Below are 27,674 nucleotides of genomic sequence, written 5' to 3' on the forward strand. Positions count from 1 at the left end.
AGCTATATGTATACATATGCAAACAGTGACTTTAAAATTGCCCAAAAATATAAATAAAAATTTTAAAATCACGTTTTTAATGGAATTGCCACACGAATCAAAATATGACACAGGGATATGAGGTGGTAAAATGTCATCACCCTAATGTTTACATTAGCTTCGTTCTAGAACTAAAAAGTTTTTACACATTTTGCACATTTTTCCCCAAAATGGGTTCCCGTTCACCAAAAAGTTGCATAATGTTCACTTCTCTTTCAACATAAATGGCGCTGAATAGATTTCTCTTTAGAAACTTTTTTCCACGACAAATTCGGACGAGCAAAAATGTGCAACATGTTTGCCGGATTCTGATTCGCTCACACGCCGACTTTGACATTTGTTCCAGTTTTTTTAATGGTTCTGCCATTTTTCCGATCCCGTACATTTTGGAAAAATGTGTATGTGGAACTAATTTGCGTCGGTTTGCTCTTTTGACGCTTTTACCATTAAAAAGTACTGGAACGAAGCTACTTACTCGTTTGATTTTTTTCTTAGTATACCAATTTTCCCACCTTGGTCAAATAAGTGGATTTCAATTGGTGTAAGTTAGATTCATACATTTTTCTCTATCGAAAATAATTTAGGAAACCTTAGTTGGATAAGTGCTATAGATCAATGCTAGGCGATGGGAGTCCCCTAAAGAAAGAGAACATTTGTTTATCAATTTAGAATTTTCAACATAGCCTGCAAACATTTGCTATCTGTTTCTTGCCCAATAAGTCACTAGAATACGATTGCACCAACATATGCGATAGTCACATTGTTATCCAAAATGTTCAAGCTCTCGGGAAGAACTGTTCAACTCATTAGATATTTTTTGTGAGTGTCTCATTGGACACAAAGTTATTAAAACGAAAATATTGATAAGCATGTTCGCTTTCCATCTGAATGTAATTGTTATTGTATTTTAGACAATTATCGCATTTTTAAAGAAGAAGATTCACTAAAAAGTCAAACATTGTTGAGAGAAGATAAAACACACATCAAAATGCGGTCAGGGTACAAACTCATTCTTTGACAAAAGACAACCCAACGTACTAAAATTACGTCAGAAAATATTATAAAAACCGTTTAAATGTGTACTTTATTCTAAGCGATCCTTGTATTTGTTGAAGAAGCTTATAAATATTAATTTGTTAATTTTAGTTTAATAGACATTGGTATTGGTAATTGGTATGTTGGGTACCTATAAATATTTTTGTTTTTCAAGAAAACACAATTACAAAAATGTATGTATCGGTATGCCGACGGTTGCAATAGATGCAATAAAAACGTCTATAAACGTAAAACAAGAGGAAAAACAAAAATAAAATTTAGTTTTTTAATATTTTTTTCCTTTTTCAAGGACAAAAAAAAATTTATTTAAAAATGTTTTACGTACCAGAAATCTTTAATAACACGGGTTTAAATCCTGTTCCTTCTTCCACATTAGAAAAGCTATTTCGCGGTATATATTCTCGTAACTGTTTAGAATATCCGATGTCTGGATAATATATATGCTGTGTATCGATGTTTCCTTCCTCTATCCTAGTGTCGTTAAGTAGCTGATAAAATAAAATATATGATTTTATTTATAATTATATATAAAATACAGTCGGGAACTAAACATTACATACACCCTGTAAAAGAACTATTCCATGGAATTGAACCTAGGCCGCTTTATTTTATAGGAACCATATTTAATTTTAAATGTTAAATTTACTTACACTGTTTAAACTTATAACTTCCCATCATATCAGCAACTGTGATATTATTCGAATGTTCGCCACAAGTTTCGAAAACGATATCATTTTCGAACATTTGGCAAATATTTTTTCTTCACAAACAAAAAATGTTTCGAGAAAAATTTTTTCTTTGGAAATTTTTTCTTTTATAAAAATAACCTTTTTTGGTTTGCTTTTTTCAAATAATTTCGATATACATGCTATGTAAAATATAAACAAAAAGTGTGGATAAACACAACATATGGGTAGGTTACTAAATACAAGACAACAATGTTTATCAACAGTTACATATCGAATCGCAAACATAACAAAAAAAATAAAGACGAAAAAGGTACATAACAGAAGCATCAAGAAACTCCGCCAAATTTTTTTCGCCACTATCGTCAAAAATATCGCCAATTCATTCGCTAATAATATTATTACCGATATTCGAAATCGAAGGTTTCCTGCCACAAAACGATATTGTTTTCGATAGCAATGGTATGGTGGGTTCCCAAATGATCACAATGCCAATATGCCTTATATAATAATTTCAAGATTTTCATTATATCAAGTTTAACCGTTTGTGTCCCGACGTTGCCTGTACACAATTCTGTATGTTTGTGGATGCATATTTCGCACACAGTTTTAGATATTTATATAGACTAAAGGTAAGGTCACATTAGGCAAATATTTGCTCCAGAGAGCAAGTGCATCTGTTGGCGCTAGAAAGTTTGCCGAAATATCTTGTATCTGCAATATTTTTTCTTTTATATTGCGACATGTCGTCTTCTACGAAATGTTTTACCTGCCCTACGTGTAGAAATATTGTTAAAAATAACCAGAATAGTGTTGGTTGCAGAGCTCCGATTCACTCGCGAGTGAAAATTTGGGGGGAGGCGGTAATTTTTTTTGGTTGCAATATTTTTGGTAGTTGTGGGGCAAATTTATTTGGGGTGGGATAAGTTTTTGTTTGGTGTTGCTCGAATTCGTGAAGAGTTTCACTCGCGAGTGGAATTCGAGCGAGTATTCGGAGCTCTGGTTGGTTATGGCATATGCGGTTTATACTCCCTTGTGTAAATGTGACTAAGGAGCAGCACAATGTTCTATTTAAGACCAGGAAAAATAAAATGTTTTTATTTAAATGCCCTTCTTGCATTAAGAAGAAAGTTGACGGTAATGTCAACAATACTGGCAGTGAAGCAGAAAATGCTGATGTCAGCGGTGAAGAAATTGGCGCGCAGGCCCTTCAATCAATTCAAACGGAGTTTGAATATTACAAGTTGTGCTTACAACAATAATTTGAAAGCTTTATGGTAAAAGTAAAAGATGTTGTCAAAACGATCCGGGCGGATGTTGATGTGCGGTTTAAACAGATGAAACAGTAAAAGACTGTTGCTACTTAGACTGTTGCACTATTGCAAAGAGATTGGAGAAGGAAATGCAAGAGTCTGAAATTGAAAATGACATACTAAGAAGGCGCTTAAACAGATAGAACATAGTTATCAGAGCCTGTGAAAAAATATCTGAGTTGTGCGGCATTGAAATACAACCAAAGGATATTAATCATTGATGTTATATCTCTAACGGAAAGTCAGTGCTTGTAAAATTTAATTCTGTTCATGTGAGAGACTGCCTTATGACCAATTACCAGACGCGACGTAATCCTCTGATGCTTGGTGATGTCACAGGTGCGGCAGTTAGGAGTCGAGTTTATTTAAACGATCATCACAATCGAGCTGCATCCAAGATATTGTGTGTTTGTCGTAGGCAATAGAGGAGTCAAATAATAAAAAAAAAAAAAAAAAAAAAAAAAAACAAGTTAAGTACCGACAGCCCAAAGGTTTTGGTTATGCTACCTAATGGGACGGAGAGTGAGTGCGACATGAATCAATGCGTTAATATGCTTGAAGCTGGAATGAATGTTGTTTCTGCCTCTGATAATGATGCCGGCGGCTTGGCAGATACTGGCTGACTTCATAAATGCAGTATTTACATTGCAAAAAATGACAATATCATAAAAAGAAGAAGTAATATGTGTGGCAACACTGACATTGTCAAAAAAAGCGACGTGTCATTTTGCTGCATTTATGAACGTTTTTTGAAAATAAATTTATTATATTGAATAATTACCACAAATCCGCCATTTATAGTTGTTTCTTATGTATTTTTCCTGTTTTCTTTGCAAATGTCAGTCGGCATAACAGTACTAAAGAAATGTCAATTGGTGTGCAGTCCACTTGGAAACACTGCACATATCATACTGCATTTATGAAGTCAGCCACTGCACAGTGTCCGATTTTACAAAAAACCTGGCCAAAAATCGAAAAAAATTTATCAATTTACACTAAAAACGGTCAGATATTGTTTATAGGATCCCAGCGCGTGTAGTTATGAAAAAATATATACATTTCTTGTTTAATAAATGGGTATAAAAGCAGGTCGAAGTGACCCTATTTGGAATTTTATTTTTTTTAATATTTAAGTTGTTTATAAATCTATGATAATATGCAAAATAAACAACGGTTATTAAATATTTTCTTTTTGTAATTGTAATAAAAGGTATGTGAAACGTATTTAAGATGTTCAGTGTCGCCAATGAATTGTGCGTTCTTTAGTAATTGATGTCCGTACTTGTTAATTTTTTTCAAGATCAATTTTCACAATAAATTATGAAAATAGTTGTAAGATCGAGTTGGGCCGTGTAATTTATCATTTCATAAAAAAGTAAGGGGTTTTTACCAATTTCCTTCGAAACATTCTGCACATATTTGCACTTTTCGTTTTTATGTGATATTTTGTCTTGCAGGTATATACAGATTTTCTTTCATTCAGAATGTCAGAATATAGTATAGGGTCACTTTCTGGCGTTTGGGCATAATTTAGAGTTTTGATATATTTTAAGACCTATAGAAAAATTTTATGGCGAACAAATTTCTAGAATATTTTGGTCTGATCCGACCACATTTTATAGGAGATTTTAAAGATTTGTGGAAAAAGGGACCAAAAGGACCCCTTTTATGACTCGCACGAGGGTTAATTTTTTTAAGACAAATATTCCTTGCATTCTTGTCAGTAAAGTTGCCAAAGACATTATACACCTAAAGTGCAAGGATTCCAAGTGATCTTAACTCAAATATTTCCAAAACTGTAGAAATTGTGGAAGCTTGCACCCGTATTTTAGTTTCTTGGTTTTTTTGGCAAAATTGATACCGATATTTCCTTGGTATGTAATGCAAATAGCGATATCATTTCTTTGGTGACTTATAGTGAAATTTAGCTGAGAACATTTTTGTCTTTGACACCATTCTTCTAAAATGATGCTTTGTATGACAATTTTGCCAAAACTTTGATGAAGTACGACATTAACCCTAAAATGTTTTTCTAATTTGCATATTTCTGGAGTTAAGGTAAGATATAGAGTTTTGGTGTATTCTAGGACCTATAGTAAAAATTGATGGAGAAGATATTTGTAGAATATTTTGATCCGATAAGATCACATTTTATAGGAGGAGGGACCAAAAAGACCCCTAAAATGACCGCCTGAGGGTTAAATAATATCAAAAACGTAATCAGCGGCCAGAAAAACATAAGAACCAAAGGTTAGGTCAAAATCCATTAATTTTTAGAGTTTTGGCCAGGTTTTTCGGAAAATCGGACACTGTGCACTGTTTTGTAATTAGTATATTTATTTATTGAAACATTTTGTAAAGTAAGCCTTAAGGCCAATAAGTTTTACAATATTTATAAGAAGAGTTCCTACCCCAATATATAGTAATATGAATAGTGTATGCAAATTCATATATAAAAGTTATTTATAAGCTAAAGTTATAAATATGTAAATGTTTTTTTCTGTACAACAGGATATGTGAGATATTACTCATATGTTGATGTAATGTATAAAAGAAAGCGCTTTCGAAAAGTAGAAATAGAGAAATTGAACGTTTTTAGATTATTGGGAAGGGAATTGAAGAGACGAGAAACTCAAACTTGAAACCATCCATCCACTCGTCCATCCAAATCTTATAAAAATCTTATAAAAAAGGAGGCACCGAAGGTTAATCAGATCATAAAATGTGCATCATAAAAAATCTATTGCGAAAGGCGTTATGTGTGAAAAGCGTTTGGTGGAATATAGATAACGCATAGCATTGTTGAAGGCTTTTTATCAAGTTTCAGTCTGGACAAGGTAGTTCATAAAACAAACACGAATAAGTATAAAAGAATGGACTGAGGTTATACAGCAGTATAAATTTCGGGGATATCATACACCATTGTGTTATTTGTTATTTTCCACGTTAATGTCGTCGAAGAGACATTCTTCCAAACCAATTTTCGAACATTTATGTTACATGTGGTCAACTATGGTGGATTTGTGGGCATGATAATACTTAAATTTGTACTGCAAGGATAGTAAAAAAAGAAACTTGAGCTAAAATGCCAAATATTTTCAATGACCTTTCTAATTTATCGATCCTAATAATATGGCTAACACTTGGTATTTGCTTTCAGACAATTTTCGAAGCTCAGAAGAGATCTAACGAAATCAACAAGTCATTTAAAGCAGGTTTATAAAACGTTTTTGTTGGAATATTTCTTGATTTTATCTGAAAGTTCTTGGTAACTTTTCCAAGGTTGAGAATTGAACCCACGTTCAATAATAAAGCGGGTCAAATTTGTTGTAGGATTTATCAGAATGTTCCATTTTACTAAACTAAACCGAAATACTGCCCAATATTTGCATGGGTAGTACAATTTTTAAATTTTATTTGATTCAAACCTATTCTGGTGATCGCAAAAATTGGACACTTTTTTGTGAATTTTTTATTATAATTGGGATATTTTTCGAAAATATGAAAATATAGTACAGGACGCTCAAAAACTAAATAGTATGCATCTGTAAAACGGACACACCCGAAGATACATTAACATATAAAAAAAAATTTTCAAACCTATTCAGACGATCGCAAGTGTATAAAAATGGCCTTACCAACGTTAATACCAGTCATTGTGATTTATTACCATTTTTTGCTGTCGACGCTGAGTAGTGGGAAATTAATACTTGAAATCTGCCGAACGTCGGTCATATTTTTCTTGAGCTACAGATAATGTACCAGACTCGTTCCAAGACAAAATCAAAAATGGAGAATACGAGGGCGGTTCGGAAACTTCTTAGCCTATCAATGAAAGAGAATAGTTAGTTTTTCAAAAATATTTTTAATTTTCAATATAATCTCCTGAAACTTCAATACACTTAGTCCAACGCTTTTCTAGCAATTCTATCCCTTGATTACAATAGTTTTTCTCAAGGTCTTCAAAATATTGGTTTACAACTGTAATTGCATCTTCTTTGAGGTAAAACGCTTGCCAGCAAGGCATTTTTTTAGATTTGGGAACAAGTAAAAGTCAGTGGGAGCTAAATCAGGGGAATAAGGTGGGTGGTCAAGCAACTCGTACTTTAATTCGTTGATTTTAGCCATTGTTAAAACACTCTTGTGCGCTGGTGCGTTGTCTTGATGAAAAATTATTTTTTGTGTTGTAAGCCAGGACGTTTTTCTCGAATTTGTACATTTAAATGATCCAAAAGGTTGCAATAGTACTCTGAATTTATTGTTTTACCCTTTTCCAGATAGTCAACCAATAAAATACCTTTGAAGTCCCAAAAAACCGTTGCCATAACCTTACCAGCCGATTGAATTGTTTTTGCCTTCTTTGGGGCACTTCCTCCAGCTTCAGTCCATTGTGTGGATTGTTCGTTTGTCTCTGGAATATAGTGGTGGATCCATGTCTCATCAACAGTTATGAAACGACGCTTAAAATCCATTTTATTTCGCTTAAAAAGATCCAAGCAAACTTGAGAAATGTTCATTCTTATGCGTTTTTGATCCACTGTTAACAAATGCGGCACCCATCTTGCAGAAAGCTTTTTCATCTGTAGTTATTCATGCAAAATTAAATGGACTCGATCATTTGAGATGCCCATGATATTAGCAATTTCACGCACTTTTATTCGTCGATCATTTAATACCATATCATGCACTTTGGCTACAATTTCTGTTGTTGTTGCTGTTTTGGGACGTCCACTACGTGGTTCATCTTCAATGCTTATACGACCACGTTTAAATTCAGCAACCCAATTTTTTACTGTTGCATATGAAGGAGCACTTTCACCTAACACATTCACCATATTATTATGAATTTCTTGTCCCGATGAACCTTTTTTATGTTAATATTTAATGACAGCACGCATTTCTAATTTTTCCATTGTAAAAAAATTGCGGATGCGTCTTTTTTGAACACCTGTTTCTATATGAAGGAGTTGCCAGATCGAAACAAAATTTAACATGTGTTCCCAAACACTGAACTTTTTTCTGTTTATACCGCGCTTTTTGTGCTAGGCTAAGAAGTTTCCGAACTGCCCTCGTACAAACCAAAACGTGCCTACCCCAGTAACTACAACAGCTATTAAGCTACCACATTCCTGGGGGAGTTTGCCATTCTCCTACCAGGCGCGTCTTCCCGGGTGGCGGATGGGAAGGGGGTCACTGCAATGTGTGGAGACGGAGCCGGACCTGACCCCGCATATCGTGGAGACCCTGGGGGTCTTCGGACCCCTCGTGGACCAAAAATTGGATCGGGGTAGTTCCCTTAAATAAATTAACTAAAATGGCTAGAAAGAACAGGAGAAATAAAGTTACGGTGCAGGGAGCTAATAACCCAGTACCGGCGGCAAGCGTTGGTGTGACCACAAGCCATGTGTCGTCGAAATCAAGCGATTGTGATCCGGCTGTGTTAGGTGTGGATGCCTTGGCACCTACAGCTGTACCTGTTACAAGTGCATCAACCCCCAAAATAGATGACGACCCGGCAATTCAAACGGAACATGATTTAGCCAAGGCTGGTGAAAGCCAATCTACGGCAGACAGGACCGCAGTTGTAGGCGGGGACGACCTTCACGGGACCCTCAGAACTATTCATGACAGTTTAGAGAGGCAGAGTAGGGAACTCCTCGACCAGCTGGATAGGCTTGTATCAGATGAGCATTGTGAGGACATACTCCCGGAGGAATTGTTACACAATCTGACCCTGACTGATGATGAGCTGGACACCACGGTGATCCCGGCCAAGTCTACACAGGAAGATTGCTGTGGCTCTAGCAAAGGGAGTACGAGCCCTGATACCCAACCGGATGCAAGTCTGATTCCGACTGGTCCTGTGTCGGCACTTGCCAACAATAGGCTTCAAAGGCAGACGGCAACTGAAACGATGTCCGACGACAGGGAATCTAACGAGACCCCGACAACGGGCAGCGACTCGAAGGTTGCATCGTGCTCTATCCTATCTCCGCAAGTTCGTAGGGAGAGATGCGAACTTGCATTCGGCGAGGGAGGTCCACCTCATCAGGGGTAAGCTGAAATTCATAAGGAAGTTCGAGAGAACTTACCCGCTTGAATTTCATCGCGATTTTCCTCCCGGATAAAGTAGTGGAGCCGGCTAAACCTACTGCCTCTGGCAAATGTGCTGCGCCGAAACCTGTTCAGAAGCTTAACCCGAACCGACAGGTAAAGGAAAAGGCTAATGAGTGCACCCCCAAACCTACGGGCACCCCTAGCGATGACCGACCGGTAAAGGACTCTGCCTCAAAGCCCGATTCTGCTCCGAAAGGCAAGGGTGAAGCGGCTGGAAATGCTGGTCTCAATAGGAAGATGTTAGGGCAGCTAAGGAAACATTGTCTTCTGGTGGAACGAACAATGCCCCGCAGCATAAATCTGTGAAGCGCGTTCGTTCCTCCGAGGGTCCACAGCCTTCACCTAAGAAGACGATGACTTCTCAGCTGGTTGAACCATCAACCTCGTATGCGGCGGCTGTTGAGCGTACAACCAAGGGGAAGCAACTGAGTACGGAAAAGGCATCCACCTGCTCTGGAAAAGTTAACCCCAAGGCGCACGGTCAAGGACGCAAAAAGCCATACAGTAGACCAGTCACAGTGGCAGATGATAAAGACCTTCATTTGGCAATCATCGACAGAGCTGACCCAAATGGTAGAATCAGCGATAGTCACTGGTTGCTTTTTGAAACTGGTCTTCGGTCTGCCATAGTTTCTGGACCGGAAGATCAGGAAGACCTACAGATTGGCAGCGCCTTCTTACGAAAGGGTGTCATGGTTATTAACTGTCTGAACAAGAAGTCACGAGATTTTCTTGTTAGGACAGTTGAGGGTTTTGGCGCTCTGTGGGAAGGAGCTGATCTTCTGGCGGTCTCCCTATCCGATATTCCGTCCAGGAAGATTCTTTCACCTACTGTGGACAAGGAGCTCCTGCTGAAAATGCTGAGATTGCAAAATCCCAACCTCACTACATCGGGCTGGACTGTAATAAGTCTAGGACCCTGTAACGAGGATGGTAGTTTGGTTGCAAGAGTGGCGGTTGACCCCCTGGGGAGTTATATCTTAGAGAACGTGAGGGAAAACTGAATTTCGGTTCAGGATGGGTTCGGTTTCGACTGAGTCCACCCCACGAAACTCAGTAAGGGTAGGGAAGCGGCAAAGGCTGCGCATCTTGCAGATTAATCTGCATCATTGCAAAGCCGCCGCCGCTGAACTACTACTCAGACCCACCAAACCTGGATGTCCGACGGTTGCTCGGCGATATGATGGGTACCTGCAACGTGATCCTGGGATGCGACGCAAACGCTCACCATTTCCAATGGGGCAGCAAGGACACCAACAAAAGGGGTGAGTCTATATTCGATTTTATTTTATCATATAATTTACGAATATGTAACAGGGGTAATGATCCAACCTTTAAAATTAGGGATAGGGAGGTCATAGACCTAACCCTCTCTAATCTAGATGACTCCGTCCTAAGGAATTGGAGGGTATCTAAAGAATGTTCCTTCTCGGATCATATGAAGATATTCTTTGATGTCTTTTTGGCGAAGAACAAACTGGGAAGAACAAACTGGGATAAGTACACGAAACTAACTAGTTCTCAACTGACTCTAAATATAATTTAGAAACAGTTGAGGATCTTAATGGCACCGTAAATAATCTTACAGACGTTCTTCTCCGTTGCCATAAGGAATCCTGTCCACTAACCTATCCTGGGAAGAAATCTCAGCCCGTGTGGTGGGACAAGGAACTTGGCGAGCTTAGAATAACCACCAGGCGACTGTATAACAGGGCGCATGAGACTAAACTCGACATTGATTGGGACTCCTAAAAGGTGAGTTTCAATAAATACAAGAGTGAGATCAAGCGAGCTAAGAAAAAATCTTGGGTTAATTTCAGTGAGTCAGTAGAAGGAGTCAACGACGCAGCTGGGTTTCGAAGATTACTCTCCAAGGACTCTAAATCCATCTGAATTATCAAGAAGCAAGATGGTGCGTGGACAGACTCTGCTACTGAGACTCTTAACCTCTTGGCAGAGACCCACTTCCCAGGCTGTAAGTATGCGGACACCGTCAATAATGAATGTGACGACTTCCAAATTCAAGAGCCTATGGATTCGGATCTCATTGATAAGGTGGTTAACAGAAATAAGATTAAATGGGCTGTCAACACTTTCAAGCCATATAAGTCACCTGGACCGGATGGTATAACGCCGGCGATGCTTCAATTTGCATCGCCACTTACTTACTTACTTACTTACTTAGCTGGCCCATTACAGAACATTTGTTCTATAGGCCGAACTAAGAAGAGATCTCCATTCCTCTCTATTTGTTGCTTTGCTCTCTGGAATACCGCGCCTTTTCATCTCAACATCCACTTGTTTGCGCCATCTATTCCTTGGCCTGCCAATTCTGCGTGCACCGCCATGTGGCATGTATTCATACGCCTTTTTAGTGGGTTCATCATCGCTCATTCTTTTGACATGGCCTAGCCAACGCAATCGCTGCATCTCGATACGTTTAACAATATTGATGTCGTTGTATAGCAGATACAGCTCGTGGTTCATGCGACGTCGATATTCACCGTCAACGCAGATTGGTCCGTAGATCTTTCGAAGAATTTTTCTCTCAAACACACCAAGCACTGCCATGTCTGCTTGCGCAAGTACCCAGGCTTCGGAGCCATACATCAGCACGGGTAGTATCAGTGTTTTGTAGAGCGTTATTTTTGTTTGACGAGATGTGGCTTTGTTTTTAAACTGCTTACTTAATCCAAAGTAGCATCTGTTGGCCAATACAATTCTTCTTTTTATTTCACAACTGATATCGTTTGTTGTGTTGACGGAGGTGCCGAGGTAGACGAAGTCTTTTACTACCTCAATATTATAGGAACCAACTTCCACAGTCGGTCCGAGCTCAATGGACGCATTGCGCGTCGACACCATCAACTTGGTCTTCTCACCGTTTACCGCCAGACCCACTTTAGCAGATTCTCCTTCGACTTTTATAAAGGTATCAGTTACTTCTTTTACTGATCGACCCATGATGTCTATGTCATCAGCATAAGCAAGTAACATGTGACTATTGGTGTAGATTGTGCCACTTCTTTTGACGTTTGCCTCTCGTATAACCTTTTCTAGCAGGATGTTGAAGAGGTCACACGAAAGGCTGTCTCCTTGTCTGAAACCTCTTTTGGTACCAAACTCTTCGGAGAGGTTCGCCACGTTTATATCAAATCCTGGAGGAGATCTATAGGGCCTGTTTGACTCTCTCGTATGTACCGGGTTTGTGGAAAGAGGTAAAAGTTACTTACATTCCCAAAGCGGGAAAACCTAGTCACTCTGCACCAAAGGACTACAGACCCATCAGTTTATCATCCTTTCTCCTTAAGACTCTCGAAAGACTGATCGATCTGGAGATAAGGAGCCATGTAGACACAGCCTCTTTAAGCAACTCACAACACGCCTATATCAAAGGCAAATCTGTGGAGTCTGCCTTGCATGAGGTGGTTGGCTTCATTGAGAGGAATATGGAAAACTCAAACTTTACCTTAGCTGCCTTTCTGGACATAGAAGGAGCTTTTAACAACGTAGAACTTGAGTCCATAAAACTCTCTCTCAAGAAAGTTAACACACCTGAACCTCTAACTTGTTGGATAAATAATATGCTAGAAAGCAGAATTATAAACTCCAGCATAGGGGAGACAAAAACGAGAAAAACAGTAACTAGAGGCACCCCCCTAGGCGGGGTGGTCTCACCGTTAATGTGTCTACTTGTTATAAACAATATTTTGACTGAACTGGACAATCAAGGTATAAAAGTTGTTGCTTATGCGGACGACGTAGTACTACTGATTTCGGGTAAGTTTCCGGCAACCATTTCGGAACTTATGCAGGGAGCATTATCGACGCTGTCGCGCTGGGCTAAGGCCAATGGCCTTGGAGTAAATCCAACCAAGGCAGAACTGGTAATGTTCACGAGAAAGCGTTAGCTCGGCGTTTTTGTACCACCAACACTGGATGGAGTGCAGCTTCAGCTCTCGCCCGAGGCAAAGTACCTTGGCACAATCCTGGACTGTCAATTGCGATGGAACAGGAATGCTGAGGAGCGGGCGAAGAGAGGATTGATTGCGCTTTATTCATGTAAGAATTCTATTGCGAAAAGTTGGGGTCTAAACCCATCGATTAAACACTGGTTGTATAACACCGTGGTTATACCCATCTTATCCTATGGTTCTCTTGTTTGGTGGCACTCACTGCGCCAAAAATCGAAATCCAGTCGAAATCCAGGAGCACGCCACAGGCTGCTCTGAACGCAATGCTGAACTTAAAACCACTGAGTCTTAGCATTAAGTGTCAGGCAACTCGCAGTGCCCTACGGCTGCATGAACAGGATCTCTGGCGCGGTTGTGCCTATGGGCATGGATGTACCCTGAACGAATCAGGTATAAATGTGAACCAACGCGGGAAACTGAGCGACTACATATCACCAGTCCTGAGATTTGACGATATAGACGTCGTTATATCTAGTAGAGACGACTGGAACCGCAGTAACCCCCCTCTGGGCGGTCTGGCTTTTTATACAGACGGATGAAGGTACCGGGGCTGGCATCTTCACAGTAGGCTATCTCTTGAGTACACCTACAGGCTAGACAGCAACTGTAGCGTCTTCCAGGCTGAAATCTTCGCGATTTGGAAGGCAGCGGAATTGATAAAAAGTTTGGATGCAGTAATCTTTGAACCGGTGACTATCTTTGTGGGTAGTCAAGCGGCTCTTAAAGCCATCAAATCCTGCAACATCAAATCCGATGTCGCCCTTACGTGTAGATCAGCCTTGGGAACGCTAACTAACGGCTTTCGGCTATGCTGGGTACCAGGACACCGCGACTATCTGGGTAATGAAAGAGCAGATGAATTAGCTAGACGAGGATCGCAGTCTACAGATCTAGCTATCGCTGACTCCATCAAACCACCCATTTGTCATTTCTTCCAAAAAATTTAAGCGTTCTCTGACGAAAGAGGCAGTGAATTGTGGCATAATGAACCTAGGTGCATTGTGGCAAGATCCATATGACCGTCTCTGTCAGTCAAAAGAACGAACTCTCTGTTGAACCTGAGTAAAGCTGAAGTAAGAGTAACGACGGGAGTCATCACTGGACACTGCTATATCAGGGCTTTTACCATCAAATAGGATGAGGAGGAGTTGGAGACGATCGAGCACCTCCTGTGTCGTTGTCCAGCCCTGGCTCGTAGACGACATAGGTTAGTAGGTGTTCACTTTCCACCGTGTCTAACTTTCTACTCAACTGTGGAACCTGCTGTGATCTACATCATCAAAAATCTCAAGTGGCTGGGGCAGCGCAACCTGAACGCGTAAATGATGTTTCTATTATTCTGCCTACCATCAAAATAAAACTGTTTCCCTTCTCTATAACTATTCCTTCTCTCTTAAACTTTCTTGTAATTTATTTTTTTTTTTTTACTTTTTAATAACTTCCTCTTTTTATTTCTACCTCTCTCCTCTTTTCTCACAATGGACCGGAAGGTCTCCGAGTGACGCAGTTACAAGTTAGTGGCTCCACATCCCCAAACCTAACCTAGCCTAAGCTACCACATTAGCTACGACAACTATTAACATCTTCAGCAACTACTTCTGCTGATAGAATCGCTTTTACTACTGATGAACTCATCCTTAACGCAACTACATCAAGACCAGCAACAATATCGTCTGGATCAGATTTTCATGGTTTTGAAAAAAGCCAACAGTTAACGCCAAATGCTTCAATTAATTCACCAGATTTCATGAGTGAAGCAGCTAGAAGAGTTATACAGGATTACCGACAGAATCGTCAACAGAATCACTCAGTTGCTAACTCATAAAATGAAACCAACATAGCTCGAGAAGGACTTCGCCATATCGAACTATTGAAGTCGACCGAAATTTTGATTCTTTCAATTGTTCAGTCCACGATTATCAGTTTATCTCAACAGTATTGAATTATGCACCAACGTATTGAATTATCGTCATGATGTAGAACAAAAGATAACAACAAAATATGCCATATCCACCTAATTTGCAAAATCAACATAATCAACCAGCAATAACATCGAATAATATGAATTCAACGAATGATCATCAATCTTCGAATAATATGAATGCGGCAAATTTTTCGAATTATAATAGATATAATCAAGCTTCGAATAACGCAAACCTAACAAATTTTATGAATCGCAATTTACCTAACATGAATTTTCCGCCACCAAGGGTTAATCAAGCCCATTATTCTCAAGCAAATTCAGCTTTGAATAATCCAAATTTAGGAATATGTTCTGGGAATCAATACGATTATATTATATTATTTTATTATATTATTAGACATCGGATTTTGCATATTTTCAAAAATTCAAATAGAAATATTTTGCTATTGTAACGTGATTTTGAATATATTTTGCAAAATTTTTACATATTTTGTTATATTATATGCAAAATGTTAGAAAAAATATATAAAATCTCCCAAAAATATCAAAAACTTTTTATTTGAAATTTTGAAAAGTATGCAAAATAATCAGGCATGTGATCGAAATCGATTTCGAGCTTATTGTTCACGGTTAGTTACTTTCTTTTGGGAAGTCCACTGATGACAGTTTATGTCGTTAGATGTTGCAACCATTAAGGGCTATCAAACGCGACATTTTTCAAATTTCCTTCAAATCTTCTTTCTCTCACGCAGAATAAAAAACGACTTACCAACGTTAATACCAGTCATTGTCATTTATTCCCATTTTCGCTGTCGACGCGGAGTAGTGGAAAATTAATACTCAAAACCTGTCGAACGTCGGTCATATTTTTCTTGAGCTACAGATAATGTACCAGACTCGTTCCAAGACAAAATCAAAAATGGAGAATACAAACCAAAACGTGCCTACCCCAGTAACTACAACAGCTATTAAGCTACCACATTAGCTATGACAACTACAAACGCTTGTCAATCAACACCTTCAGCAACTAGACGATGACTTCTCAGCTGGTTGAACCATCAACCTCGTATGCGGCGGCTGTTGAGCGTACAACCAAGGGGAAGCAACTGAGTACGGAAAAGGCATCCACCTGCTCTGGAAAAGTTAACCCCAAGGCGCACGGTCAAGGACGCAAAAAGCCATACAGTAGACCAGTCACAGTGGCAGATGATAAAGACCTTCATTTGGCAATCATCGACAGAGCTGACCCAAATGGTAGAATCAGCGATAGTCACTGGTTGCTTTTTGAAACTGGTCTTCGGTCTGCCATAGTTTCTGGACCGGAAGATCAGGAAGACCTACAGATTGGCAGCGCCTTCTTACGAAAGGGTGTCATGGTTATTAACTGTCTGAACAAGAAGTCACGAGATTTTCTTGTTAGGACAGTTGAGGGTTTTGGCGCTCTGTGGGAAGGAGCTGATCTTCTGGCGGTCTCCCTATCCGATATTCCGTCCAGGAAGATTCTTTCACCTACTGTGGACAAGGAGCTCCTGCTGAAAATGCTGAGATTGCAAAATCCCAACCTCACTACATCGGGCTGGACTGTAATAAGTCTAGCACCCTGTAACGAGGATGGTAGTTTGGTTGCAAGAGTGGCGGTTGACCCCCTGGGGAGTTATATCTTAGAGAACGTGAGGGAAAACTGAATTTCGGTTCAGGATGGGTTCGGTTTCGACTGAGTCCACCCCACGAAACTCAGTAAGGGTAGGGAAGCGGCAAAGGCTGCGCATCTTGCAGATTAATCTGCATCATTGCAAAGCCGCCGCCGCTGAACTACTACTCAGACCCACCAAACCTGGATGTCCGACGGTTGCTCGGCGATATGATGGGTACCTGCAACGTGATCCTGGGATGCGACGCAAACGCTCACCATTTCCAATGGGGCAGCAAGGACACCAACAAAAGGGGTGAGTCTATATTCGATTTTATTTTATCATATAATTTACGAATATGTAACAGGGGTAATGATCCAACCTTTAAAATTAGGGATAGGGAGGTCATAGACCTAACCCTCTCTAATCTAGATGACTCCGTCCTAAGGAATTGGAGGGTATCTAAAGAATGTTCCTTCTCGGATCATATGAAGATATTCTTTGATGTCTTTTTGGACGGAGGTCGCCAAATTCCTTATAGGAACCCGCGAAGAACAAACTGGGATAAGTACACGAAACTAACTAGTTCTCAACTGACTCTAAATATAATTTAGAAACAGTTGAGGATCTTAATGGCACCGTAAATAATCTTACAGACGTTCTTCTCCGTTGCCATAAGGAATCCTGTCCACTAACCTATCCTGGGAAGAAATCTCAGCCCGTGTGGTGGGACAAGGAACTTGGCGAGCTTAGAATAACCACCAGGCGACTGTATAACAGGGCGCATGAGACTAAACTCGACATTGATTGGGACTCCTAAAAGGTGAGTTTCAATAAATACAAGAGTGAGATCAAGCGAGCTAAGAAAAAATCTTGGGTTAATTTCAGTGAGTCAGTAGAAGGAGTCAACGACGCAGCTGGGTTTCGAAGATTACTCTCCAAGGACTCTAAATCCATCTGAATTATCAAGAAGCAAGATGGTGCGTGGACAGACTCTGCTACTGAGACTCTTAACCTCTTGGCAGAGACCCACTTCCCAGGCTGTAAGTATGCGGACACCGTCAATAATGAATGTGACGACTTCCAAATTCAAGAGCCTATGGATTCGGATCTCATTGATAAGGTGGTTAACAGAAATAAGATTAAATGGGCTGTCAACACTTTCAAGCCATATAAGTCACCTGGACCGGATGGTATAACGCCGGCGATGCTTCAATTTGCATCGCCACGTTTATATCAAATCCTGGAGGAGATCTATAGGGCCTGTTTGACTCTCTCGTATGTACCGGGTTTGTGGAAAGAGGTAAAAGTTACTTACATTCCCAAAGCGGGAAAACCTAGTCACTCTGCACCAAAGGACTACAGACCCATCAGTTTATCATCCTTTCTCCTTAAGACTCTCAAAAGACTGATCGATCTGGAGATAAGGAGCCATGTAGACACAGCCTCTTTAAGCAACTCACAACACGCCTATATCAAAGGCAAATCTGTGGAGTCTGCCTTGCATGAGGTGGTTGGCTTCATTGAGAGGAATATGGAAAACTCAAACTTTACCTTAGCTGCCTTTCTGGACATAGAAGGAGCTTTTAACAACGTAGAACTTGAGTCCATAAAACTCTCACTCAAGAAAGTTAACACACCTGAACCTCTAACTTGTTGGATAAATAATATGCTAGAAAGCAGAATTATAAACTCCAGCATAGGGGAGACAAAAACTAGAAAAACAGTAACTAGAGGCACCCCCTAGGCGGGGTGGGGTCACCGTTACTGTGTCTACTTGTTATAAACAATATTTTGACTGATCTGGACAATCAAGGTATAAAAGTTGTTGCTTATGCGGACGACGTAGTACTACTGATTTCGGGTAAGTTTCCGCCAACCATTTCGGAGCTTATGCAGGGAGAATTATCGACGCTGTCGCGCTGGGCTAAGGCCAATGGCCTTGGAGTAAATCCAACCAAGGCAGAACTGGTAATGTTCACGAGAAAGCGTTAGCTCGGCGTTTTTGTACCACCAACACTGGATGGAGTGCAGCTTCAGCTCTCGCCCGAGGCAAAGTACCTTGGCACAATCCTGGACTGTCAATTGCGATGGAACAGGAATGCTGAGGAGCGGGCGAAGAGATGATTGATTGCGCTTTATTCATGTAAGAATTCTATTGCGAAAAGTTGGGGTCTAAACCCATCGATTAAACACTGGTTGTATAACACCGTGGTTATACCCATCTTATCCTATGGTTCTCTTGTTTGGTGGCACTCACTGCGCCAAAAATCGAAATCCAGTCGAAATCCAGGAGCACACCACAGGCTGCTCTGAACGCAATGCTGAACTTAAAACCGCTGAGTCTTAGCATTAAGTGTCAGGCAACTCGCAGTGCCCTACGGCTGCATGAACAGGATCTCTGGCGCGGTTGTGCCTATGGGCATGGATGTACCCTGAACGAATCAGGTATAAATGTGAACCAACGCGGGAAACTGAGCGACTACATATCACCAGTCCTGAGATTTGACGATATAGACGTCGTTATATCTAGTAGAGACGACTGGAACCGCAGTAACCCCCCTCTGGGCGGTCTGGCTTTTTATACAGACGGATGAAGGTACCGGGGCTGGCATCTACTGTGAAAGGCTATCTCTTGAGTACACCTACAGGCTAGACAGCAACTGTAGTGTCTTCCAGGCTGAAATCTTCGCGATTTGGAAGGCAGCGGAATTGATAAAAAGTTTGGATGCAGTAATCTTTGAACCGGTGACTATCTTTGTGGGTAGTCAAGCGGCTCTTAAAGCCATCAAATCCTGCAACATCAAATCCGATGTCGCCCTTACGTGTAGATCAGCCTTGGGAACGCTAACTAACGGCTTTCGGCTATGCTGGGTACCAGGACACCGCGACTATCTGGGTAATGAAAGAGCAGATGAATTAGCTAGACGAGGATCGCAGTCTACAGATCTAGCTATCGCTGACTCCATCAAACCACCCATTTGTCATTTCTTCCAAAAAATTGAAGCGTTCTCTGACGAAAGAGGCAGTGAATTGTGGCATAATGAACCTAGGTGCATTGTGGCAAGATCCATATGACCGTCTCTGTCAGTCAAAAGAACGAAATCTCTGTTGAACCTGAGTAAAGCTGAAGTAAGAGTAACGACGGGAGTCATCACTGGACACTGCTATATCAGAGCTTTTACCATCAAATAGGATGAGGAGGAGTTGGAGACGATCGAGCACCTCCTGTGTCGTTGTCCAGCCCTGGCTCGTAGACGACATAGGTTAGTAGGTGTTCACTTTCCACCGTGTCTAACTTTCTACTCAACTGTGGAACCTGCTGTGATCTACATCATCAAAAATCTGAAGTGGCTGGGGCAGCGCAACCTGAACGCGTAAATGATGTTTCTATTATTCTGCCTACCATCAAAATAAAACTGTTTCCCTTCTCTATAACTATTCCTTCTCTCTTAAACTTTCTTGTAATTTATTTTTTTTTTTTTACTTTTTAATAACTTCCTCTTTTTATTTCTACCTCTCTCCTCTTTTCTCACAATGGACCGGAAGGTCTCCGAGTGACGCAGTTACAAGTTAGTGGCTCCACATCCCCAAACCTAACCTAGCCTAAGCTACAACATTAGCTACGACAACTATTAACACCTTCAGCAACTACTTCTGCTGATAGAATCGCTTTTACTACTGATGAACTCATCCTTAACGCAACATCAAGACCAGCAACAATATCGTCTGGATCAGATTTTCATGGTTTTGAAAAAAGCCAACAGTTAAAGCCAAATGCTTCAATTAATTCACCAGATTTCATGAGTGAAGCAGCTAGAAGAGTTATACAGGATTACCGACAGAATCGTCAACAGAATCACTCAGTTGCTAACTCATAAAATGAAACCAACATAGCTCGAGAAGGACTTCGCCATATCGAACTATTGAAGTCGACCGAAATTTTGATTCTTTCAATTGTTCAGTCCACGATTATCAGTTTATCTCAACAGTATTGAATTATGCACCAACGTATTGAATTATCGTCATGATGTAGAACAAAAGATAACAACAAAATATGCCATATCCACCTAATTTGCAAAATCAACATAATCAACCAGCAATAACATCGAATAATATGAATTCAACGAATGATCATCAATCTTCGAATAATATGAATGCGGCAAATTTTTCGAATTATAATAGATATAATCAAGCTTCGAATAACGCAAACCTAACAAATTTTATGAATCGCAATTTACCTAACATGAATTTTCCGCCCCCAAGGGTTAATCAAGCCCATTATTCTCAAGCAAATTCAGCTTTGAATAATCCAAATTTAGGAATATGTTCTGGGAATCAATACGATTATATTATATTATTTTATTATATTATTAGACATCGGATTTTGCATATTTTCAAAAATTCAAATAGAAATATTTTGCTATTGTAACGTGATTTTGAATATATTTTGCAAAATTTTTACATATTTTGTTATATTATATGCAAAATGTTAGAAAAAATATATAAAATCTCCCAAAAATATCAAAAACTTTTTATTTGAAATTTTGAAAAGTATGCAAAATAATCAGGCATGTGATCGAAATCGATTTCGAGCTTATTGTTCACGGTTAGTTACTTTCTTTTGGGAAGTCCACTGATGACAGTTTATGTCGTTAGATGTTGCAACCATTAAGGGCTATCAAACGCGACATTTTTCAAATTTCCTTCAAATCTTCTTTCTCTCACGCAGAATAAAAAACGACTTACCAACGTTAATACCAGTCATTGTCATTTATTCCCATTTTCGCTGTCGACGCGGAGTAGTGGAAAATTAATACTCAAAACCTGTCGAACGTCGGTCATATTTTTCTTGAGCTACAGATAATGTACCAGACTCGTTCCAAGACAAAATCAAAAATGGAGAATACAAACCAAAACGTGCCTACCCCAGTAACTACAACAGCTATTAAGCTACCACATTAGCTATGACAACTACAAACGCTTGTCAATCAACACCTTCAGCAACTAGACGATGACTTCTCAGCTGGTTGAACCATCAACCTCGTATGCGGCGGCTGTTGAGCGTACAACCAAGGGGAAGCAACTGAGTACGGAAAAGGCATCCACCTGCTCTGGAAAAGTTAACCCCAAGGCGCACGGTCAAGGACGCAAAAAGCCATACAGTAGACCAGTCACAGTGGCAGATGATAAAGACCTTCATTTGGCAATCATCGACAGAGCTGACCCAAATGGTAGAATCAGCGATAGTCACTGGTTGCTTTTTGAAACTGGTCTTCGGTCTGCCATAGTTTCTGGACCGGAAGATCAGGAAGACCTACAGATTGGCAGCGCCTTCTTACGAAAGGGTGTCATGGTTATTAACTGTCTGAACAAGAAGTCACGAGATTTTCTTGTTAGGACAGTTGAGGGTTTTGGCGCTCTGTGGGAAGGAGCTGATCTTCTGGCGGTCTCCCTATCCGATATTCCGTCCAGGAAGATTCTTTCACCTACTGTGGACAAGGAGCTCCTGCTGAAAATGCTGAGATTGCAAAATCCCAACCTCACTACATCGGGCTGGACTGTAATAAGTCTAGCACCCTGTAACGAGGATGGTAGTTTGGTTGCAAGAGTGGCGGTTGACCCCCTGGGGAGTTATATCTTAGAGAACGTGAGGGAAAACTGAATTTCGGTTCAGGATGGGTTCGGTTTCGACTGAGTCCACCCCACGAAACTCAGTAAGGGTAGGGAAGCGGCAAAGGCTGCGCATCTTGCAGATTAATCTGCATCATTGCAAAGCCGCCGCCGCTGAACTACTACTCAGACCCACCAAACCTGGATGTCCGACGGTTGCTCGGCGATATGATGGGTACCTGCAACGTGATCCTGGGATGCGACGCAAACGCTCACCATTTCCAATGGGGCAGCAAGGACACCAACAAAAGGGGTGAGTCTATATTCGATTTTATTTTATCATATAATTTACGAATATGTAACAGGGGTAATGATCCAACCTTTAAAATTAGGGATAGGGAGGTCATAGACCTAACCCTCTCTAATCTAGATGACTCCGTCCTAAGGAATTGGAGGGTATCTAAAGAATGTTCCTTCTCGGATCATATGAAGATATTCTTTGATGTCTTTTTGGACGGAGGTCGCCAAATTCCTTATAGGAACCCGCGAAGAACAAACTGGGATAAGTACACGAAACTAACTAGTTCTCAACTGACTCTAAATATAATTTAGAAACAGTTGAGGATCTTAATGGCACCGTAAATAATCTTACAGACGTTCTTCTCCGTTGCCATAAGGAATCCTGTCCACTAACCTATCCTGGGAAGAAATCTCAGCCCGTGTGGTGGGACAAGGAACTTGGCGAGCTTAGAATAACCACCAGGCGACTGTATAACAGGGCGCATGAGACTAAACTCGACATTGATTGGGACTCCTAAAAGGTGAGTTTCAATAAATACAAGAGTGAGATCAAGCGAGCTAAGAAAAAATCTTGGGTTAATTTCAGTGAGTCAGTAGAAGGAGTCAACGACGCAGCTGGGTTTCGAAGATTACTCTCCAAGGACTCTAAATCCATCTGAATTATCAAGAAGCAAGATGGTGCGTGGACAGACTCTGCTACTGAGACTCTTAACCTCTTGGCAGAGACCCACTTCCCAGGCTGTAAGTATGCGGACACCGTCAATAATGAATGTGACGACTTCCAAATTCAAGAGCCTATGGATTCGGATCTCATTGATAAGGTGGTTAACAGAAATAAGATTAAATGGGCTGTCAACACTTTCAAGCCATATAAGTCACCTGGACCGGATGGTATAACGCCGGCGATGCTTCAATTTGCATCGCCACGTTTATATCAAATCCTGGAGGAGATCTATAGGGCCTGTTTGACTCTCTCGTATGTACCGGGTTTGTGGAAAGAGGTAAAAGTTACTTACATTCCCAAAGCGGGAAAACCTAGTCACTCTGCACCAAAGGACTACAGACCCATCAGTTTATCATCCTTTCTCCTTAAGACTCTCAAAAGACTGATCGATCTGGAGATAAGGAGCCATGTAGACACAGCCTCTTTAAGCAACTCACAACACGCCTATATCAAAGGCAAATCTGTGGAGTCTGCCTTGCATGAGGTGGTTGGCTTCATTGAGAGGAATATGGAAAACTCAAACTTTACCTTAGCTGCCTTTCTGGACATAGAAGGAGCTTTTAACAACGTAGAACTTGAGTCCATAAAACTCTCACTCAAGAAAGTTAACACACCTGAACCTCTAACTTGTTGGATAAATAATATGCTAGAAAGCAGAATTATAAACTCCAGCATAGGGGAGACAAAAACTAGAAAAACAGTAACTAGAGGCACCCCCTAGGCGGGGTGGGGTCACCGTTACTGTGTCTACTTGTTATAAACAATATTTTGACTGATCTGGACAATCAAGGTATAAAAGTTGTTGCTTATGCGGACGACGTAGTACTACTGATTTCGGGTAAGTTTCCGCCAACCATTTCGGAGCTTATGCAGGGAGCATTATCGACGCTGTCGCGCTGGGCTAAGGCCAATGGCCTTGGAGTAAATCCAACCAAGGCAGAACTGGTAATGTTCACGAGAAAGCGTTAGCTCGGCGTTTTTGTACCACCAACACTGGATGGAGTGCAGCTTCAGCTCTCGCCCGAGGCAAAGTACCTTGGCACAATCCTGGACTGTCAATTGCGATGGAACAGGAATGCTGAGGAGCGGGCGAAGAGATGATTGATTGCGCTTTATTCATGTAAGAATTCTATTGCGAAAAGTTGGGGTCTAAACCCATCGATTAAACACTGGTTGTATAACACCGTGGTTATACCCATCTTATCCTATGGTTCTCTTGTTTGGTGGCACTCACTGCGCCAAAAATCGAAATCCAGTCGAAATCCAGGAGCACACCACAGGCTGCTCTGAACGCAATGCTGAACTTAAAACCGCTGAGTCTTAGCATTAAGTGTCAGGCAACTCGCAGTGCCCTACGGCTGCATGAACAGGATCTCTGGCGCGGTTGTGCCTATGGGCATGGATGTACCCTGAACGAATCAGGTATAAATGTGAACCAACGCGGGAAACTGAGGGACTACATATCACCAGTCCTGAGATTTGACGATATAGACGTCGTTATATCTAGTAGAGACGACTGGAACCGCAGTAACCCCCCTCTGGGCGGTCTGGCTTTTTATACAGACGGATGAAGGTACCGGGGCTGGCATCTACTGTGAAAGGCTATCTCTTGAGTACACCTACAGGCTAGACAGCAACTGTAGTGTCTTCCAGGCTGAAATCTTCGCGATTTGGAAGGCAGCGGAATTGATAAAAAGTTTGGATGCAGTAATCTTTGAACCGGTGACTATCTTTGTGGGTAGTCAAGCGGCTCTTAAAGCCATCAAATCCTGCAACATCAAATCCGATGTCGCCCTTACGTGTAGATCAGCCTTGGGAACGCTAACTAACGGCTTTCGGCTATGCTGGGTACCAGGACACCGCGACTATCTGGGTAATGAAAGAGCAGATGAATTAGCTAGACGAGGATCGCAGTCTACAGATCTAGCTATCGCTGACTCCATCAAACCACCCATTTGTCATTTCTTCCAAAAAATTGAAGCGTTCTCTGACGAAAGAGGCAGTGAATTGTGGCATAATGAACCTAGGTGCATTGTGGCAAGATCCATATGACCGTCTCTGTCAGTCAAAAGAACGAAATCTCTGTTGAACCTGAGTAAAGCTGAAGTAAGAGTAACGACGGGAGTCATCACTGGACACTGCTATATCAGAGCTTTTACCATCAAATAGGATGAGGAGGAGTTGGAGACGATCGAGCACCTCCTGTGTCGTTGTCCAGCCCTGGCTCGTAGACGACATAGGTTAGTAGGTGTTCACTTTCCACCGTGTCTAACTTTCTACTCAACTGTGGAACCTGCTGTGATCTACATCATCAAAAATCTGAAGTGGCTGGGGCAGCGCAACCTGAACGCGTAAATGATGTTTCTATTATTCTGCCTACCATCAAAATAAAACTGTTTCCCTTCTCTATAACTATTCCTTCTCTCTTAAACTTTCTTGTAATTTATTTTTTTTTTTTTACTTTTTAATAACTTCCTCTTTTTATTTCTACCTCTCTCCTCTTTTCTCACAATGGACCGGAAGGTCTCCGAGTGACGCAGTTACAAGTTAGTGGCTCCACATCCCCAAACCTAACCTAGCCTAAGCTACAACATTAGCTACGACAACTATTAACACCTTCAGCAACTACTTCTGCTGATAGAATCGCTTTTACTACTGATGAACTCATCCTTAACGCAACATCAAGACCAGCAACAATATCGTCTGGATCAGATTTTCATGGTTTTGAAAAAAGCCAACAGTTAAAGCCAAATGCTTCAATTAATTCACCAGATTTCATGAGTGAAGCAGCTAGAAGAGTTATACAGGATTACCGACAGAATCGTCAACAGAATCACTCAGTTGCTAACTCATAAAATGAAACCAACATAGCTCGAGAAGGACTTCGCCATATCGAACTATTGAAGTCGACCGAAATTTTGATTCTTTCAATTGTTCAGTCCACGATTATCAGTTTATCTCAACAGTATTGAATTATGCATCAACGTATTGAATTATCGTCATGATGTAGAACAAAAGATAACAACAAAATATGCCATATCCACCTAATTTGCAAAATCAACATAATCAACCAGCAATAACATCGAATAATATGAATTCAACGAATGATCATCAATCTTCGAATAATATGAATGCAGCAAATTTTTCGAATTATAATAGATATAATCAAGCTTCGAATAACGCAAACCTAACAAATTTTATGAATCGCAATTTACCTAACATGAATTTTCCGCCACCAAGGGTTAATTAAGCCCATTATTCTCAAGCAAATTCAGCTTTGAATAATCCAAATTTAGGAATATGTTCTGGGAATCAATACGATTATAATTAGACATCGGATTTTGCATATTTTCAAAAATTCAAATAGAAATATTTTGCTATTGTAACGTGATTTTGAATATATTTTGCAAAATTTTTACATATTTTGTTATATTATATGCAAAATGTTAGAAAAAATATATAAAATCTCCCAAAAATATCAAAAACTTTTTATTTGAAATTTTGAAAAGTATGCAAAATAATCAGGCATGTGATCGAAATCGATTTCGAGCTTATTGTTCACGGTTAGTTACTTTCTTTTGGGAAGTCCACTGATGACAGTTTATGTCGTTAGATGTTGCAACCATTAAGGGCTATCAAACGCGACATTTTTCAAATTTCCTTCAAATCTTCTTTCTCTCACGCAGAATAAAAAACGACTTACCAACGTTAATACCAGTCATTGTCATTTATTCCCATTTTCGCTGTCGACGCGGAGTAGTGGAAAATTAATACTCAAAACCTGTCGAACGTCGGTCATATTTTTCTTGAGCTACAGATAATGTACCAGACTCGTTCCAAGACAAAATCAAAAATGGAGAATACAAACCAAAACGTGCCTACCCCAGTAACTGCAACAGCTATTAAGCTACCACATTAGCTATGACAACTACAACAGCTTGTCAATCAACACCTTCAGCAACTACTTCTGCTGATATAATCGCTTTTACTACTAATGGACTCATCCTTAACGCAACTACATCAAGACAAGCAACAATATCGTCTGGATCAGATTTTCATGGTTTTGAACAAAGCCAACAATTAACGCCAAATGCTTCAATGAATTCACCAGATTTTATGAGTGAAGCAGCTAGAAGAGTTATACAAGATTACCGACAGAATCGTCAACAGAACCACTCAGTTGCTAACTCACAAAATGAAACCAAAATAGCTCGAGAAGGACTTCGTCATATCGAACTATTGAAATCGACCGAAACTTTTATTCCTTCAATTGTTCAGCACACGATTACAAGTTTAT

At 40.3% G+C, this 27,674-nt stretch overlaps 1 protein-coding gene across 5 annotated transcripts in view; it reads right to left on the reverse strand.

Annotated features, from left to right (window-relative positions):
- The window catches only part of sbb (scribbler), a 704,451-nt gene that overhangs the window by 520,332 nt on the left and 156,445 nt on the right, over nt 1-27,674 (reverse strand). For 2 of the 5 annotated variants that reach the window (XM_073991706.1, XM_073991707.1), the window contains exon 3: nt 1,421-1,583. The exons of the other annotated variants lie outside the window; for them this stretch is intronic. In XM_073991706.1, coding sequence (XP_073847807.1) covers nt 1,421-1,583 — 163 coding nt within the window. The remainder of the gene's footprint in view (nt 1-1,420; nt 1,584-27,674) is intronic. 5 annotated transcript variants of the gene reach the window in all.

The sequence above is a fragment of the Musca autumnalis genome, unplaced genomic scaffold (genome assembly GCF_047663935.1).
Source record: "Musca autumnalis isolate F117 unplaced genomic scaffold, ASM4766393v1 scaffold_5, whole genome shotgun sequence".
In the NCBI taxonomy this organism is placed as follows: domain Eukaryota; kingdom Metazoa; phylum Arthropoda; class Insecta; order Diptera; family Muscidae; genus Musca; species Musca autumnalis.